Source organism: Zingiber officinale, chromosome 9B, assembly GCF_018446385.1.
Source record: "Zingiber officinale cultivar Zhangliang chromosome 9B, Zo_v1.1, whole genome shotgun sequence".
Lineage (NCBI taxonomy): Eukaryota > Viridiplantae > Streptophyta > Magnoliopsida > Zingiberales > Zingiberaceae > Zingiber > Zingiber officinale.
In genome coordinates this window covers 46,717,810-46,733,580 of record NC_056003.1, presented here as the reverse complement: position 1 = coordinate 46,733,580, position 15,771 = coordinate 46,717,810, and the positions used below count along the sequence as shown (strand labels likewise).

At 42.6% G+C, this 15,771-nt stretch overlaps 1 protein-coding gene across 1 annotated transcript; it reads right to left on the bottom strand.

Moving 5' to 3' along the window:
• Window positions 1–5,424: 5,424 nt before the first annotated feature.
• LOC122025383 (transcription factor AIG1-like) lies at window positions 5,425–6,327 on the bottom strand. Its single transcript, XM_042584188.1, has 2 exons — window positions 6,158–6,327; window positions 5,425–6,079 (listed from the first exon to the last, which is right to left on the bottom strand). Exons 1-2 carry the CDS (start codon window positions 6,311–6,313, stop codon window positions 5,591–5,593), a joined length of 645 nt encoding a protein of 214 aa, XP_042440122.1. The 5' UTR covers window positions 6,314–6,327; the 3' UTR covers window positions 5,425–5,590.
• Window positions 6,328–15,771: the final 9,444 nt, after the last annotated feature.

Genomic DNA, 15,771 nt, shown 5'->3' with positions numbered 1-15,771 from the left:
ACATTTGGTTTCAATTCTAAGGCCTCTAGGTCATTTAAACCTTACTTGGCCGAGACTCATCAGTGCTTAAACTTGCTTTAAATAGCCTAAAAGCATAGGAAGTCATACAAGTTTCATAGCATGTACAAAGACAAGCATAATAAACATACATGTGAATTGTGTCTTAGGCTTCCTAGGTTTCTTTCCTTTTTCTTTTATTTTTCCTCATGGCCGAAACCTACCAATCTCTAAACTAGGTTTTAAGTGGCCTAAAGCATGGAAAATCTAAGTAAGTTTCATGGCAAAAATTACTAAGAACATCATATACAAATTTGGTTCATAAACAAACTAGGACCCTTGTGATCTTACATGTCATATATCATGTAACTAAATTCTCTATACCCTAATTAAGCATGAGAGCATTAAACAACTTTCATATCTTAATATCACAGAGGTCTTGAGCATGTTAAAATTTTGTTTAAGCTTTTCTAAGCTATCCATCTTATCATGGCCGAAACTCTTAATGAAGAGTTCATGAATTTCTAGCAATATTCAACATGCAATTCTTTAAGAGAACTCTATATTCTATCATATAAACATGGTTACTTAAATATAAAGGTCTTCCTAACCCTAAGCTCTTTTCTTGGCCGAAACATATGAGTGAGTTTCTTTTGGTTCCAAGTAACTTTCAAGCAAGAAAAACCAATAAAAGACCCTTAGTAATTCATGGAGGGAATCTTGTACTAGTTTGGTTAAATAATGATTTCCCTAACCTCTTTAAAATATTTTTTGGCCGAAATTCTAGGGTTAGGTACTCCTCTGACCAAGCATCATATAGGTATAAAAACATGAAGGAAAACCTTCCTACATAGCATAGAAAAGATATCATGAAATGAGGACTTGTTTAAACCTTCCTAGATTTGAAAACTCTTCTTTGGCCGAATTTTTCTTAAATTCTATTCTAGGTTTTCTAATCCTCATAAAATCCGAAAAGCACATAAAACGCCTTGTACCACAGGTGAGGGGAAGCTTACATCCTTTTCGCTTGTGGATCTAAGGTATGGTGATGGAAGAAGTAGCCTCTTCTTCTAGTTCCCTTCCCTTGTTCCTCTTGCTAAGTCCTCCTTGTATCTTAGGCTTTCTTAGGAGAAAACCTTGGCTTGGGGCCGAAGATGGAGGAGAGGGGACTGAGGGTTCGGTGAGGGAGAGGAGAGAATGAGAAAAATGAGAGAAAATAGAATTTTCCCTTCACATATTCTCTTTTATGTTAAGGGGAAAGAGGTAGCAAACTTGGTTTTTGCTTTCCTTCTCCCTTAGCCTTTTTTTTCTATTTTCTTTTATTTATTTTATTTTCTAATTTATTCTCATCATTCATGATGAAACAAGGGGGAATGAATCCCCTTAATTCTTCATTTAAGGTCACGGCAAGAGAGGGAAAAGAGAGAGGAAGGGAGGAAGGCAAGTTGTCTTTCTCTTGCTCTTTTCTTGTTTTCTCTTCTTAGATCTTTACTCCTATCTTTATCATGCATTCCCTTTCCTTACTATCAATATCTTCTCTCTATCCCAATTGGTTTCTACTAATTAATTCTATAAATTATAGTATAAGAGGTTCAAGGTTCAATCCTTGACCATTCCCTATTTTTATTTCTTTTTATTTATTTTTGGTTCAACATTCCACTAATATTTTTCTAAGGCAAATTCATCATTCTCATATTTATCTTAAAAGCTTAGTGGGTGTTACACTCCTCAAGGGGACATCATCATCCTAATAAATAGGACACAATTTCCTTGTATAATCAACAACACACCATATAAATAATATTATTTCCCAACTTATCAGGCCTATTGATTTAACGAATAAATCTCACCCATTGATAAATTAAAGAAATAAATATTAAGTATATGTGATTGTTATTATATCGAGATTAAGAGTACGCACATCCATAATAATAGAGGTTCTGTTCTTTTATGCAGTCAATATAAAAGGAACAACCTCAAATGGTCTTGCTCAATACACACATAGTGTACTAGTGTAATTTTATAGTCAAGATAAACTAATACCGAATTACACTACAACCATTCCAATGATTTGTCACAATCCATCTTGGTTGTGAGCTACTATTTATAATTTATAAGGAACTGATAACATGATCTTGTGTGTGACGTCACACACCATGTTATCTACAAAATAAATTAAATGGACAACTGCATTTAACTAAATGCAAACATTTGACCAATGTTATTCTCATTTTAAAATAAATGTTTATACAAAAAACTAGGTTTTTAGTATACATTCTAACAATAACATGAATGTGCCACATACGATGTGGATAGTATTTTGGGCAAACTGTTGTAGAGGGATACAAAAATACTAGCTTACCACTGGCAAGAACTGGGGAACAGGGAAACGAAGACCAGATGCTAGCTGGTCCATAAAAAAGGTGATGTGATTAGTAGGAGAATGATGAGGATGGTCGCTGAGAGAAGGGATGATGATTCAATAATTCTCGAAGATTTCATACCGAGAACGAATGTAAGCTTTATTAGCGGCATTAAAATCTGAAAAGGTCAAGGTGTACTAGTAGGCAAAAGATTCTTCATCCATGAGAAAACACGAAGTAAGGAAAGGATGAAGGACTTACTGGTTGCTTAAGGGAAGGAGAGGAGGACACTATAAGTGAAAGGTCGCCGAAGAAGAAAATGAAGAAAACAAAAGGCAAAGTGTTGAAAGTATGGGTTGTTTAAGATTTTTATAAAGTATAATTCAATTATGGCCATTGGATTATAATGATATGCAACATACCGTTGATCTGTATGAAGAGAGAGACTATTTAGTTGTATGAGGAGCCGTGCATCAGAAGACGTTTCAGAAAATAGAAAGGAAGGCCAAGTGGCATCAACTCATAAATAGACATTTATGATGGAGGTACAACTAAATCATTCCTCTGTCCATACACCTCTCCATGCATCCTCGGTAATCACTCCTGAACAACTGAATATGGATAAGTAGTTTTTGAAACAATTGCTAAGTCTTTAAGGGATGAAGGAGAGTGTGAATTTCCGAACGGTTGTAGTAAAAGGGAGTGAATGGGTGAAGGTAATGTCAGTGCAATTTCCCTAGGGCAAGGTTGACCTGGTTGACTAAGCTTGAATTGGCTCAAGCTTGAGTCTTGTTGTTTGAGTTTTGATATTTAACAATGTATGGAAATTATAGGTGCAATCATCTATTTGAAGAAATTGTTAGAGCAATTCTCCTCGGTCAATGGTTGACCAGTTTGGTGTAAAGAAGAGTCAAATAGGTCAAGGTGCTGCTACATTTTCAAGTATCAAGAGGCATTTCCAAACAAGAAGAGAGCATCTATGTTGTAAATCTTGTAAGGTTTTTCTTATATTTCTTCTTGTTTGTATTGAGAGTCTTGTATGAGATTTCTCCACCTCTGGTTGTTCCGAGAAGGAGTTATTTTCTTAGTGGAGAGTACGCTCGTTGTGTGGATCCTTGGATTAGTCACCTCTTCTTGAGGTGGATACCAAGTAAATCTATATGTTAGCATTGGAGAGCTTGGCTTCAATTCTATCCGCTGCAAATTAATATCTATGAAGCAAGAGAATGAGCGCGAGAAGCTATTTACCCCCTCCTCCCCTCTAGCTCCGAAGTGACCCAACAGATAAGACTTGGGTCTAGTCAGTCGGTTATACCTCCTTCGACTAAACTTGGAGGGGAGGCTAGTGATACAGGTTATAATGAGTGGACCCAGGAGATAACGTGACGGTCAAAGTCAAGATGATGTGACAAACAAAGTCAACGGAGGAAAACAACTCCCCATCTAGCTCCGATTGGATGCTCTGTTCTTAGACTCGTCAAATGGGCCTAGTCGGATTCTGAGACGTGCAGAAAAAAGGTCAACTAGCCCTTAAAATGGTAGAACATAAGGGTTTTAGTGTTTCACCTTTTAATTAAAGAAACAACATGCATGGTCATTCAATATTCGATCGAGTTTAAAGACGATAAACCTTATAGGCCGGTCGAAATAGCCGCTCCACTGACAAAGGGAGGGTCGAACTCATTACTATATAGAAACCTCTCTATATATGTCAGGTTGATCAGATCACCGATGAGTCCTATGGGTATCTATTCAATAGTAGAATTGACCAGGTCCACATGACTTCATACCCATCTCTTTTATCTATAAACGGGATAGCTTTATAAATCTAGTCGAACAGTCGGGTGCACTTTAACTACAAGTTACTATACTCCTGGCCAGACATAGGGTCGACCGGGCCCAAGACACTTTGGCTCGGGATATTGACCGGATCTCTCATAACACAACATTTCTCCAAAGGCTCGTTGTATGCCTGTCCAGACAAAATACCGACCCGTCCTAAGGCACTTAAGGCGCTTAGCTTCATATTGCGAATCGGACAGATTTCTAGCACGCATAAGTTATTATATTGTTTCTCAAACAGACTCTCAACGTGTCCAGGGTATTATATTATTCTCCGAACGAATGCCTCAAAACTACATAGAATATAACCGAGTAGCTTAATGCCGAGACAACCTAATAAGGCGGTCGGCTTAACGAACAGCTAAGATATACTTAGCAGACAACATCCTAACAGAGTGGTTGGTTTAACGATTGACCGAGATATAATCAGTAGATAACATCCTAACAACATGTCAGAATAACAAACCACATGTCAGATAATATTTCCCGAGAACCTTCTTCAGGGACCCTCTTGTACCCCGTCAGCCGACCATTTATAACAACATATTTTTTCATCGGCCTGAACAATAACAGAAGTTATAAACGACAAAAGAAGTATACATGTGGGTTAAAGGAAAATTTCTCAAATAATTATTGCGCACTGCCTAACAAACTCTGGCACACTTTGTCACCTCATGATTATGGAGTTTTTTGAAAGGTGATATATAAAGGAGGAGTCATCTCCGTGGCGGAGGTACATTCTCTGAACATCTATAACTTTACTCTCGCGTGCAAGTTTTTACTGTTCTTCATCCATCCGTCCGGATTTGTACTGACTTGATCGTCGGAGAGCATTCGCCAAGAACTCCCCCTAGTTTCTGAGCATTGATGATTTTGTTGACTCATCTCCGTATACACATGAGCAAAAGGAAGCTTTCCTTTGGAATCAAAGGTATTCTACCCGTGCCCAGCGTGTCATCTCTGTAGTTCTCAAACAGGATCAAGTATCATAAAGAGACATTGTTTGGTTTGAATCGAAGTTCATTCGGAAATTTAAATTTTAAATTTAAAAAATATTTATTATTTTTAATAATTTTTATTTTTTATATTTATAGTATTTTTGATATTTCAAGTATATATTTCGATTATGATTTATTTATTTAAACATCTATTTAGCGGTTTAAAGAATTATCCTATAAAATTTCCTTTTTTAATAAAATTTCGAGAACGATGATCTTTTCTTATTTTCTTCATAAATCCTATTTTTCATTAGCCCACATGATAATAATTATCCACGTTACATTCTAAATTAAATGAAAGTCGAAAGCTCCTAACTGATAATACCAATCCAAGGTTAATTAATTATATGCAAAGTAATCTACTTATAAATTAACTAGAGTTAGAGCTATCTATGTTCGGCTGCGGAACCGGGTCGACACACGTTCCCGCTTACTGAAGTTGTCAACCGCACCGTGTCGGTTGGTGAGCAGGACGGCCCAGAGCGCCGCCTGCAGCTTTGAGTGGTGGCCCTCCCCCCTCTCTGCCGCCGCCGCCGCCGCCGCTGCCTCAGCCTCGTTGACCTCCAGTTGAAGCAGGCTCCTCGTCCGCCCTCCGACGGTCACCATCTCCGCCCGGACCGCCCTAGCCCGGACTGACCGGACCGCCCTGCTCAGCTCGCTCATCAGTCCGGGTCGGTCCTCGCAGCACACCCACGCCCGGACCATCCTCCCTTGCTGCCCACCGCCGACTGTCTTAGTCTCATCGCGCGCCGCCTCTTCATCCTCCTCCACCCCGACCTCGTCTGCTTCTCCAGGCACCACCACAGCCACCTCCTCCGCCCGCATCCGCAGCTCCCGCACTTGACGCACCACCTCCCCCAGAAGCGCCGCCTTGTCCAACTGCAAGCGATTAATGAAATTACAAACTTATAATCATAAGTAATTAATGATGCATGCGTAGGAATTAATTAAACTAACCCTGCTGGCGGAGGGGAGCAGGCTGCGGAGGGTGGCGAGGTGGGCGTTGATCCGCTGCCGGCGCCGGCGCTCAGCCTCACTGTGGCTGTGGACCCGGACGCCTCTCGTCTCCAACTCCGTTCTCGACGATGGTGAGCTGACATTGATTAGTTCCATGTTTCCCTGAAAATACTAGCAGCAAATTGATAGATAGATAGATAGATATACATGATAGCAGAGGTGATGAACAGGAATGGTTATGGTGTCGGGTTGCCGGTGGTCAGGGGACATGGAGCAGGAAGAAGAGCCGACTGGTAAAAACAGGGGGAATGAATTTGTCGGGCAACGTTTTGTTTGCTTGGTCGGTTTTGGGGTTGCAGCCAGTTGCATCGGACTACGTCTCTTGGTGGTCTTCTTTGACCAATCCCAAATAGAAGGAACAAACTGGGGTCCACCACTTAAAAGTGATTTTGTAAATTGTTGTTGAAGGTGCCCTATTATTATTATTTTTTTTCATCGGGGGTGCTTCTCTCTGTCTAATTTTGTAAATCAAAGTACGTTACTAGAGAGTTAGAATTGCTGACGGGACTCCTCTAACGGTCAAGTCACAGACTAAAGCAAGAGTCTCATGTGCGTGCGGGAGAGAGCTCAAAGAGACGAAGAGAGTTGTCTTCGAGTGAGAGAAGAAAATTATACATTCACTTAACTTCGTGAAATCTTGTATAGTCGTGGAAATGTAAAGTCCAAGTAATTTGCCATCCAAGCCCTAGACGGGTCGCGTGAATGACTGCATGAACAAGGCGTTATCCGTACTAGTGGACTGTCTTGGAGGGAGGGGAGGCGACAACCGTTAATCTATATTCTTACGATGAGTTTGATTGGGGGTTATTCATTCAAGATTATCAATAAAAATCCTGTTTAATTTAGGTAATCGATGATTCTCGAGTAATGTTTAATGTCCGACATGTCAGCAAAAAGGGCATGTAACCAGGAATCGGGAAACCTCAGAAAATTGAAATTTTTCTTGATTCCGGGATTAATAAAATTTTTTACCTAAAATACCCTCCCTCGGATAAGAAAAAAATGGGACAAAAAAGAAAAACGTAAAGAAAAAAATAAAATTTAAAAAAAAACATAAAAAAATTAAAAAAAATAATAAAACCCCATAAAAATTAATTAAAAAATAAAAAATTATTAAAAAAAACTTTAAAAAAATAAAAAACATTAAAAAAATAGAAAAAACATAAAAAATTAAAAAAAAAAATGAGAAAACACCATAAAAAATAAAAAAACGTTACAAAATTTTTTCAAAAAAAAGTAAAAAAATATTAAAAAATGTTAAAAATAAAAAATAGAAAAAATGTAAAAAAACATTAAAAAAAATTAAAACAAAAAAACCTTAAAAAATAAAATAAAAAATAAAAAATAAACTTAAAAAATAAAATAAAAAATAAAAAACATCAAAAAAAAACAAACAAAATAAAATAAATAAATAAATAAATAAAAATAAAGGAAAATGTGAAAATATAGTAAAATATAGTAGAGTTTAAATAATAATAATAATAATTGATCATGTCCGAGCGCTGAGTCGACGGACGCTGGGGACGTGGCACGCTCCGCTGTCTCCGACTGTTGGTTCCGGCGGACCTGCAAAGAAGCCGAGCTGGGAGGGGTTTCCCGGCGACGGCCCTCCAACGCTCAAGTCAGGCAACGAGAAGTGAGAGAGGCAGCGTAACTATGGCTACAGTAAGGGATCGCGCATACCTTCGTCGACGTCTGGGGTTCCTTATATAGGACCCCGGGGAGTAGACCCGACCCCGGGCCAGGTCTGGCCCGGACCCGGCCCGGTCAGGGCGGTTGCCGTTGACGGGGCCCGGCGGTTCATCAATAAACGTGACCGGCAGGTTGAGCCATAAACAAATTTTTTTTAACGGTTTGAACTTAACCGGTTCATATGGAACCGCCGATTAACCGGATTCGTTGGAGGGTATTTTGGGTATTTTTTCAACGGTTAGGATCATTTGACCGTTTTTGATCAATGGCTATGATTTAGTGTCGTTACTATCAAAACTCTATAAATAGAGAGCTCATTTCATCATTTTCACACATCTTCTCTACTCTTAATCTCATTTTCGTAATCTCTAATCTCTACACGCTTTCGCTTTCAATTTTCAATTACAATGGAAGGAGGTCGCGGAGGTGCATCATCTCGAGCTCGGAAGGAAAACAAATAATGAATCCGCGGGAGGAGGACCCCAACATTCAATCCACCGATGATGAGATCGAGCATCTTCCGAATCCGACACCGAAACACAAGGAAGTACCGATGCAATTACTTCTAAGGTTCGGAACTTCCTCCTCTAAAGTCTTATTTTTACTAAACATTTTGAGAAGGTCACTCTTCCGTCGGAGAAATGCGTGCAATATAATGCTTCCTACAAATTCCAAGCCGACGATGGCTATGGGTCGTTGAAACGACATGTAGAAACGAAGCACCCGACGGAATATGGACTCGACCGTTCTCAAACACAATTATCAAGATTTTCTTCAACTAGCGGTAGTATTGATTCGGTTTATTTTTATATTCGGATAATAAATTAAGAGAATCATTAGCTAAATTTGTTTTCGTAGAACATCTTTCTTTTAGTTTTGGATCTAAATGCACATTTGAAGATTTTTGTAAAGAATCTCTTAATCCATGTGCTAAACGTGTTCCTAGGACTACACTTACTCGTACAATTAAAAAATTAGTAAAACAAGGAAAAAAGAATTTAATTGATGAATTTAGTAAATTAGATAATAAAGTTTCTTTATATTTCGATATTTGGAGTGATCATTGGCAAACACATTCGTATATGGGTGTGACTTGCCATTGGATCGATAACTCTTGGAACCTCCAAAAAAGATTATTAGCTTATAGAGTTTTTGATGAATCACATAATGCTCATAATATCGCACAATTATTATGTTTAATTTTAGAAGAATATGGTTTAACTCATAAAATATTTTCAATATCATTAGATAATGCTAGTTCTAATACCACTTGTATAGATGATCTAAAATTTGTTTGTCAACCTATTATTGGAGGTTTATTTTTTCATATTCGTTGTGTATGCCATGTTTTAAATTTATGTGTTCAAGATGGTTTAAAAATTTTAGAAAGTTATATTAAACCAATTAGAATTGCAATTTCTTATTTATGGTCTCATCCATCTATAATGAAACAATGGGGTAGATTTTGTAAAATTAATGGAATGAGACCTAAAAAATTTCCACGTGATGTACCAACACGTTGGAATTCAACATACCAATTATTACAAGATTCATTTCAATATAAAGAATTATTATGTTCATTTTTTGCACAAAATACTAATACTAATATATATTTATTTTCACAACAATGGAATATTTGTAGTAGTATTTGTGAAATTTTAAAAGTATTTAATGATGCAACCGAACAACTTTCCGGTGTTTATTATCCCACTGCTCAATTAGTTTTAGAAAATTTTTCTAATATAGTATTAGTTTTAAATGAACATATTAATAATGAATCTTTATCTCCTTGCATCTTAGCTATGAAAACTAAATGGAAAAAATATTTTTATTTAATTCCTGAAATTTATTTAATTGCATTTGCTTTAGATCCTAGATTTAAATTAGAAGTTTTACAAGAAATGTTAACTTTATATTATGACGCTTTAATTCCAATTAAAGATTCTTCTTCCCCTGATCCAGTTAATATTATATATAATGTTAAAATTTATTTATATGATATTTATAATCAATATTATGCAAAATATGGAACACAAATTAATATTTCTGAAATTCAACAAACTACTAGTAGTAATTTAAAACTTACAAAAGCACAACTCTTATTAAAAGAACGGACAAAACGTCCACGAGGATCCTCAAGTTTCACACAGGAATTTGAGAATTATTTTACGACTTCTTTTGATTTTAATGAAGCAGATAGCGAAAACTTCGATATCTTAAAGTGGTGGTCACAGAAGGCTCAAAGCTTTCCCGTTCTCTCCGTGATCGCTAAAGAAATTTTAGCTTGTCCAGTGTCAACTGTTGCTGTGGAGCAGACGTTCAGTGCCGGCGGCAACATATTAGATGAACAACGATCAACTTTGTCTCCCGACTCATTGGAAGCTCAAGCATTACTGGACGATTGGACCAGAGCGGAGAAAAGAATCCAAGGAATGCAACTTTCAGATGACGAAGTTGAAGATTTTGATACTGAAGGAACAAATACGACAGGAATAGGAAATGGAAGTGAATGAAAATGTAAAAGGATAAAAATGTAAAAGAACTACGTGGGCTTTGATTCCCCTAAAGGGATACGTAGGCAACTTAAATAAGTGCAAGCCCTTTTTTCAAAAAATTTTAATTTCTAATTTTTAATGTTTTGTTTAATTTTTAATTTTTAATTTTTTTTAACATATTAATCTTGAACCGTGGCGAACCGTGACGAACCGTGAACCGTGGCGAACCGTGACGAACCATGAACCGAACCGTGAACCGTAACCGTCTTGGGCGGTTAAGGTTAAGGGTCGACCTACCTGGAACCGTCGGTTCCGAACCGTGGTCAGGTCTACCGGGGAGGCGTGGGCACGCTTCTTGATGCGTGCACGCTTCTCCAAACATACCTTAACGAGCCCATGTCAGAAAAGTACCTCTGACGTCATTCCACAATCGTCCGAGCAGATCCCGGTTGTGACGGTGGAAGCTTCCACCGTATGATCTTATGTACGGCCCGACCGCCAACCCTGCTGCCTGTCGGCGGCGGACGTCTCGAGGATGATGTTATCCCCTGTCTCCTTTGTCCTCTTGCGCCTCCTGTCTGTTCCAGGGCCGAGCTGTTCGGCCACTCGGCAGGCATATCCCTTCTGCCCCAGTTGTAGGTATCGGTCCGCTTGGGAGGACTCCCGGTCGTATGCTCGGATGAGATTGCTCCTGCCTGTCTTTGTTGCCTTGTGCCCTGGCCGAACGGACACCCCGCTCGGCCCTGAAACCTTTCTACCTTAGAGCATCGGAAACCCGACCCCTAGTCGGGTTGTCTTTCATTCGACACGGGGGATGATTTCCTGCCGGTCGGCCATCTTAGTCCGGTCGGTCGGGTCTCAGGGTTGAATCTCTTGACCTTTGACCTCTACGTGTCGTTGACCTTTCACCAGCGAGGGTCCCCCGCCCTTACCACCGAATCACATGCCTCCCCCTCAAGTCTAGTCGAAGGAGGCGCTAAGTCCGACTGACTGGACTGCCGGTCGACTGGAGTGACACCGCTCTACCACTCGGTCGATCGGCGAGTTGATGGCTATGCCTTGTAGTTTTGATTTCCATCCGTTGCTTGTTGCGCTACTGTTCTGGGGGCGGTCGGTGTCATCGGGTCTCCTCGGAGCTCGTGTCAATCCTCGTTAAGTTGCCCACGCGCGAGTAATGGCGCTCATTAAATGTCGCCCAATTGCTGATCGCCACTTGGCAAGTCCGCCGTCATCGTACGGCGAGGGCGTCAGCTTCGATTGGACAGGCATCAGTTCAAATATGACGGTCTGATGCTAACGTTTGTTTCGATGACCTGGATCAGACGGTTGTGGTAGACCGAGTCCGGGGTTTATGAAGCGCCGACGCAGATTTCCCTTCCATCGCTCCTACCTTCGTGCCTTCGGTGCTTCCTCTTGTGTCCAGCTTCCCGACGCTCGCCTGTCTTGGTGCTCCGACGAACCTTCGACCTCCTCCTTCACGCTTTGCTCCCAGTAAGCCTTCTCCTATCTCTACTTTCTTCCGTTTTCTGCCTTCTGGTGGTCTTTGCCTCCATTCAATATAGTTTCGATCTCCTCCGTCAACCTTTTCATTCTTCTTTCCTCGGTACTTTCTTCCTTGGTACTGTTCCGGCGATAGCTAGCACCTCGCGGCCTTCTGATCCCTCTCCTAGCCTATGGTATATGACCATGGTAAGCCGGTTTGACGAGGCTGACGCGGGACGCTTCCTTAACGAATTCGAACTCCCTCCTGACCATAGCCTAGTCTTGTCCACCTGTTCCAACCGGCCCCACAATCCGCCGACCAGCACTGTTTGCTTCTTTCGCGACCAATTTGTGGCCGGTCTACGCTTCCCTCTACATCCTTTTATCCGTGAGGTTTGTAATTATTTCCGCATCCCGCTCGGCCAACTTGTCCCCAACTCTTTTAGGTTGTTGTGCGGCGTAGTAATCCTTTTCAAGCTACACGGCATTCCCTTAGTCCCCAAAATTTTCCATTACTTCTACTATCCCAAACAGTCCGAGTGGGGTACTTTTCTCTTCCAATCGCGGATCGGTCTTGTCTTTTTCGATAAGATGCCGACCTCGAACAAGCACTGGAAGGAAAGTTATTTTTACCTTTGCTTTCCCGAACTGCCATCCTTTCACACCCAATGGCAGACCATTGTGCCGAGCCCGCCGGACCTCGGTAAATACAAGAGCCAGCCGGATTATCTTCATGCAGCAAACCTATTAGCTGGCCAGAGGTTCAGCATCAATAAGTTACTTCACGTGGGGGTGTTATACATATTCGGATTGAGCCCGATCCGAACGAAGCTTCCGAGCAGCATGGGTAAGTGCTTTCTCTGTCCCCGCTCCTTTTGGTCTAACTGATTTATTCTTTTTTTATGCAGGTGAAATCATGTGGCGCGCCAAGGCCACCGAGCGGATGAAATTGAAGGCTGCCGAAATAGAAGCAGCGGCGGCTAAGGAGATGGCCGATCTGGGGATCGTGTCGGTCGGCTCTCGTGAGGACGCGAGCGAAGAAGCTCCAACAGAGGCCCGTGAGTCCACCGGCCGGATCCCTGCGACCGGAGCGATCCGTGATGCCATATCGTCAGCTGGTCAGCCTACCTCCGAAGACGTGGGGCAGTTGGTCGGCGATTCCCCCTTGATAACACGCAAGCGGCGCCGGACAGATCTCACAATTGTGGAACCAGAGACCGTGCCAGTCGACGCCCCTTCTGAGGCGGTCAACCCAGTTCCTGCTTCAACCGAGACTGTCTCTTCGGACCGCACTCCTTCCCAGCTCGACCAACCAGCGGCCTCCCTCGAAGCGAGACCCGTTACTTCCCTGCCCCAGGTTCGTCTCCGGCTTAGGCGCTCAGGAATAGTTTCTGCTCCACTCAACAAGTCATCCGGTCGATCCACCTCTTCTCAATCCGATCCGAGCGGACGCCGAACGGTCAAGGCCGTTCTCCATCTTCCCACTGAAGAGTTCCTTTTGGCTGCTGATCAGCCAACTGTTCCGGAGCATCAGATCACCATCCGAGGACCGCTCACCAAAGTATGGGAAGATGCGAGGGCTCGTGTTACCCTGATGACCTCTGGACAGCTCAGTGACAGCCATATGCAACAAGCAACCGGGGTATGCTCTTTAACTTACTTTATGCTTAATCTGGGTTCTTGACATTATCCCGTCTGAGCAGTACTAGGTGGAGAACATTGCGGTCAGCAATTGCTTGGCTACCCTGGAAGAAGAATTGAAAAAACTTCAAATTTCTGGTGGGGCGCCAGCTCAAGGCCCATCATATGCCACACTCCGAGCCTAACTGAGCAAATCGGAGAAACTACTGCAGGCCGAACGACACAAGTCCTCTGGTTTAGAGACCAGGGTAGCCGGCCTTGAGGCCCAAGTCAAGTCGCACGACCGGGAGATGAAGCTGGCGACCAATAGGAAGAATACAACCATCTCCAACTTGGAGGCCAAGAATCAGCAACCCCGAGCGCTGGAGCAGCGCATCCAGGAGTTAGCCAATATGCTCTCTGCCGAGCAAAATGGCCGATCGACTACTGAAGCTAAACTTCGAGGAGACATCAAAGATCTCTAGGACGCCTTAGAAGCTGCCCGAGCCGCTTTCAAAGAATATCAAGATGGCGAACCAGGGCGCTTCGCGACGATGAGGCACAATTACTTCCGGTCAGAGGACTTTGGCACCAAATTCAGTGATTGGCTGGTCCTTGCCTTTGAAGAAGCCATCCAAGCAACAACTACACCCTTGAAGACCAAGGGCCAGATTTCGGAGGCGGCTTCTATTCCCCCCAAGGATCTTGCCGGGCTGCTGGAGCATATTTCCGAGCCCATTTTTGACGTTCTTGAGTGCAAGTGTTTTCTATAATCCTCCCGATCGGCTACTACAACCTTACTTGTAATGAAGACTTGCTTTTTTCCGTACTTCTCCCGGTCGGCTTAAACGGCCTTGCTTTAATGAATGGCATCTGTAACCTCGCTCTTTGTCGGCGAGATTTTAAATGTAATTTTGGAATGCCCACTTTTGCTCTGTTATCCTTTTGTTTCGAGTGTTCCTTGTAACCATGCCGACTGGTCTCTCGACCTTTTTCCCGCAGGGAATTTCTTAACTTTGTCGATCGGTCAAACGACCTTCCACTTTGTCTGGGATTTCTATGAGTCCGTCGCTTGAGTATTTTTCTTTTTCGAGCCGATCGGTCAAACGACTTTCCATTTTACATGGACTTCAGCTAATGTCTCGCTGAAGTGCTTCAACGCGATGCTGCCTCATCTGGGGGGTTTATAGTCGCCAGTCCGACTCTAAAGTTTAACGTCGCCGCTCGACGGTCTTCAAGCCGGGGGGTTTATAGTCGCCGGTTCGACTCTAAGATTTAACGTCGCTGCTCGACGGTCTTCAGGCCGGAGGTTTTATAGTCGCCGGTTCGACTCTAAGATTTAACGTCACTGCTCGACGGTCTTCAACATCAAGCCTGCGACTCAGATAATATACGCTCGGCCGAACGGCACGGGGTCTTCGACATCGAGCCCGTGGCTCGGATAATATACGCCCGGTCGAACGACACGGGGTCTTCCCTCGCGCTCATGCAGCTACCCGCTTGGCGTACAATGCTCATGCCTTTGCTTTGTTCTTATAATTTTCATTCCTGCAGCCAAAGTATAAAGTCGAATGGAATATTCATGAAATATATTATATCGGCGCACCTTTCATCCAGCCCGATAGGGCTGGAGGTGGTTAGCACTCCATGGCCTATCCAGCCGTCGTCCATCTTCATCCTCCAAGTAGTGGGCTCCTGATCGGAGCTTCTCGACGACTTTGAAGGGTCCTACCCAGGGAGCCTCAAGCTTTCCTACGCCCCCGACTAGCTTCACTTTCTTCCAGACCAAGTCGCCCACCTGGAATGCTCGGGGAATCACGCGGCGGTTGTAGTTCCGCTTCATCCTTTGCCTGTAGGCCATCAGCCGGACGGACGCTTTGGCTCGCTCCTCGTTGATCAAATCCAATTCTAGCTGCCTCTGCTCGGAATTATCCTCGTCGTAGTTCTGGATCCGGACGGACTCTACGCCGACTTCGACTGGGATGACCGGCTCGCCTCCATACACCAGGTGGAACAGTGTTACTCCTGTTCCCTCCTTGGGGGTCGTGCGGATGGCCCATAGGACTCCCGGCAGCTCGTCCATCCAGCTTCCTCCCATGTGGTCGAGTTGAGCCCGAAGAATTCGGAGGATCTCCCGATTGGCTACTTCGGCTTGACCGTTACTTTAGGGATACGCCACAGACATGAAGTGCTGCTCAATGCCATTTCCCTCGCACTATTCCTCGAGCTGTTTTCCGATGAACTATCGCCCGTTGTCCGACACGA

Bases quoted from the DNA above. Each gene is read 5' to 3' on its own strand.
- LOC122025383 (XM_042584188.1), bottom strand. From the start codon at position 6,313: ATGGAACTAATCAATGTCAGCTCACCATCGTCGAGAACGGAGTTGGAG. The intron at 6,080-6,157 runs GTTAGTTTAATT...AATCGCTTGCAG, and splicing joins TGCTCCCCTCCGCCAGCAGG to TTGGACAAGGCGGCGCTTCT.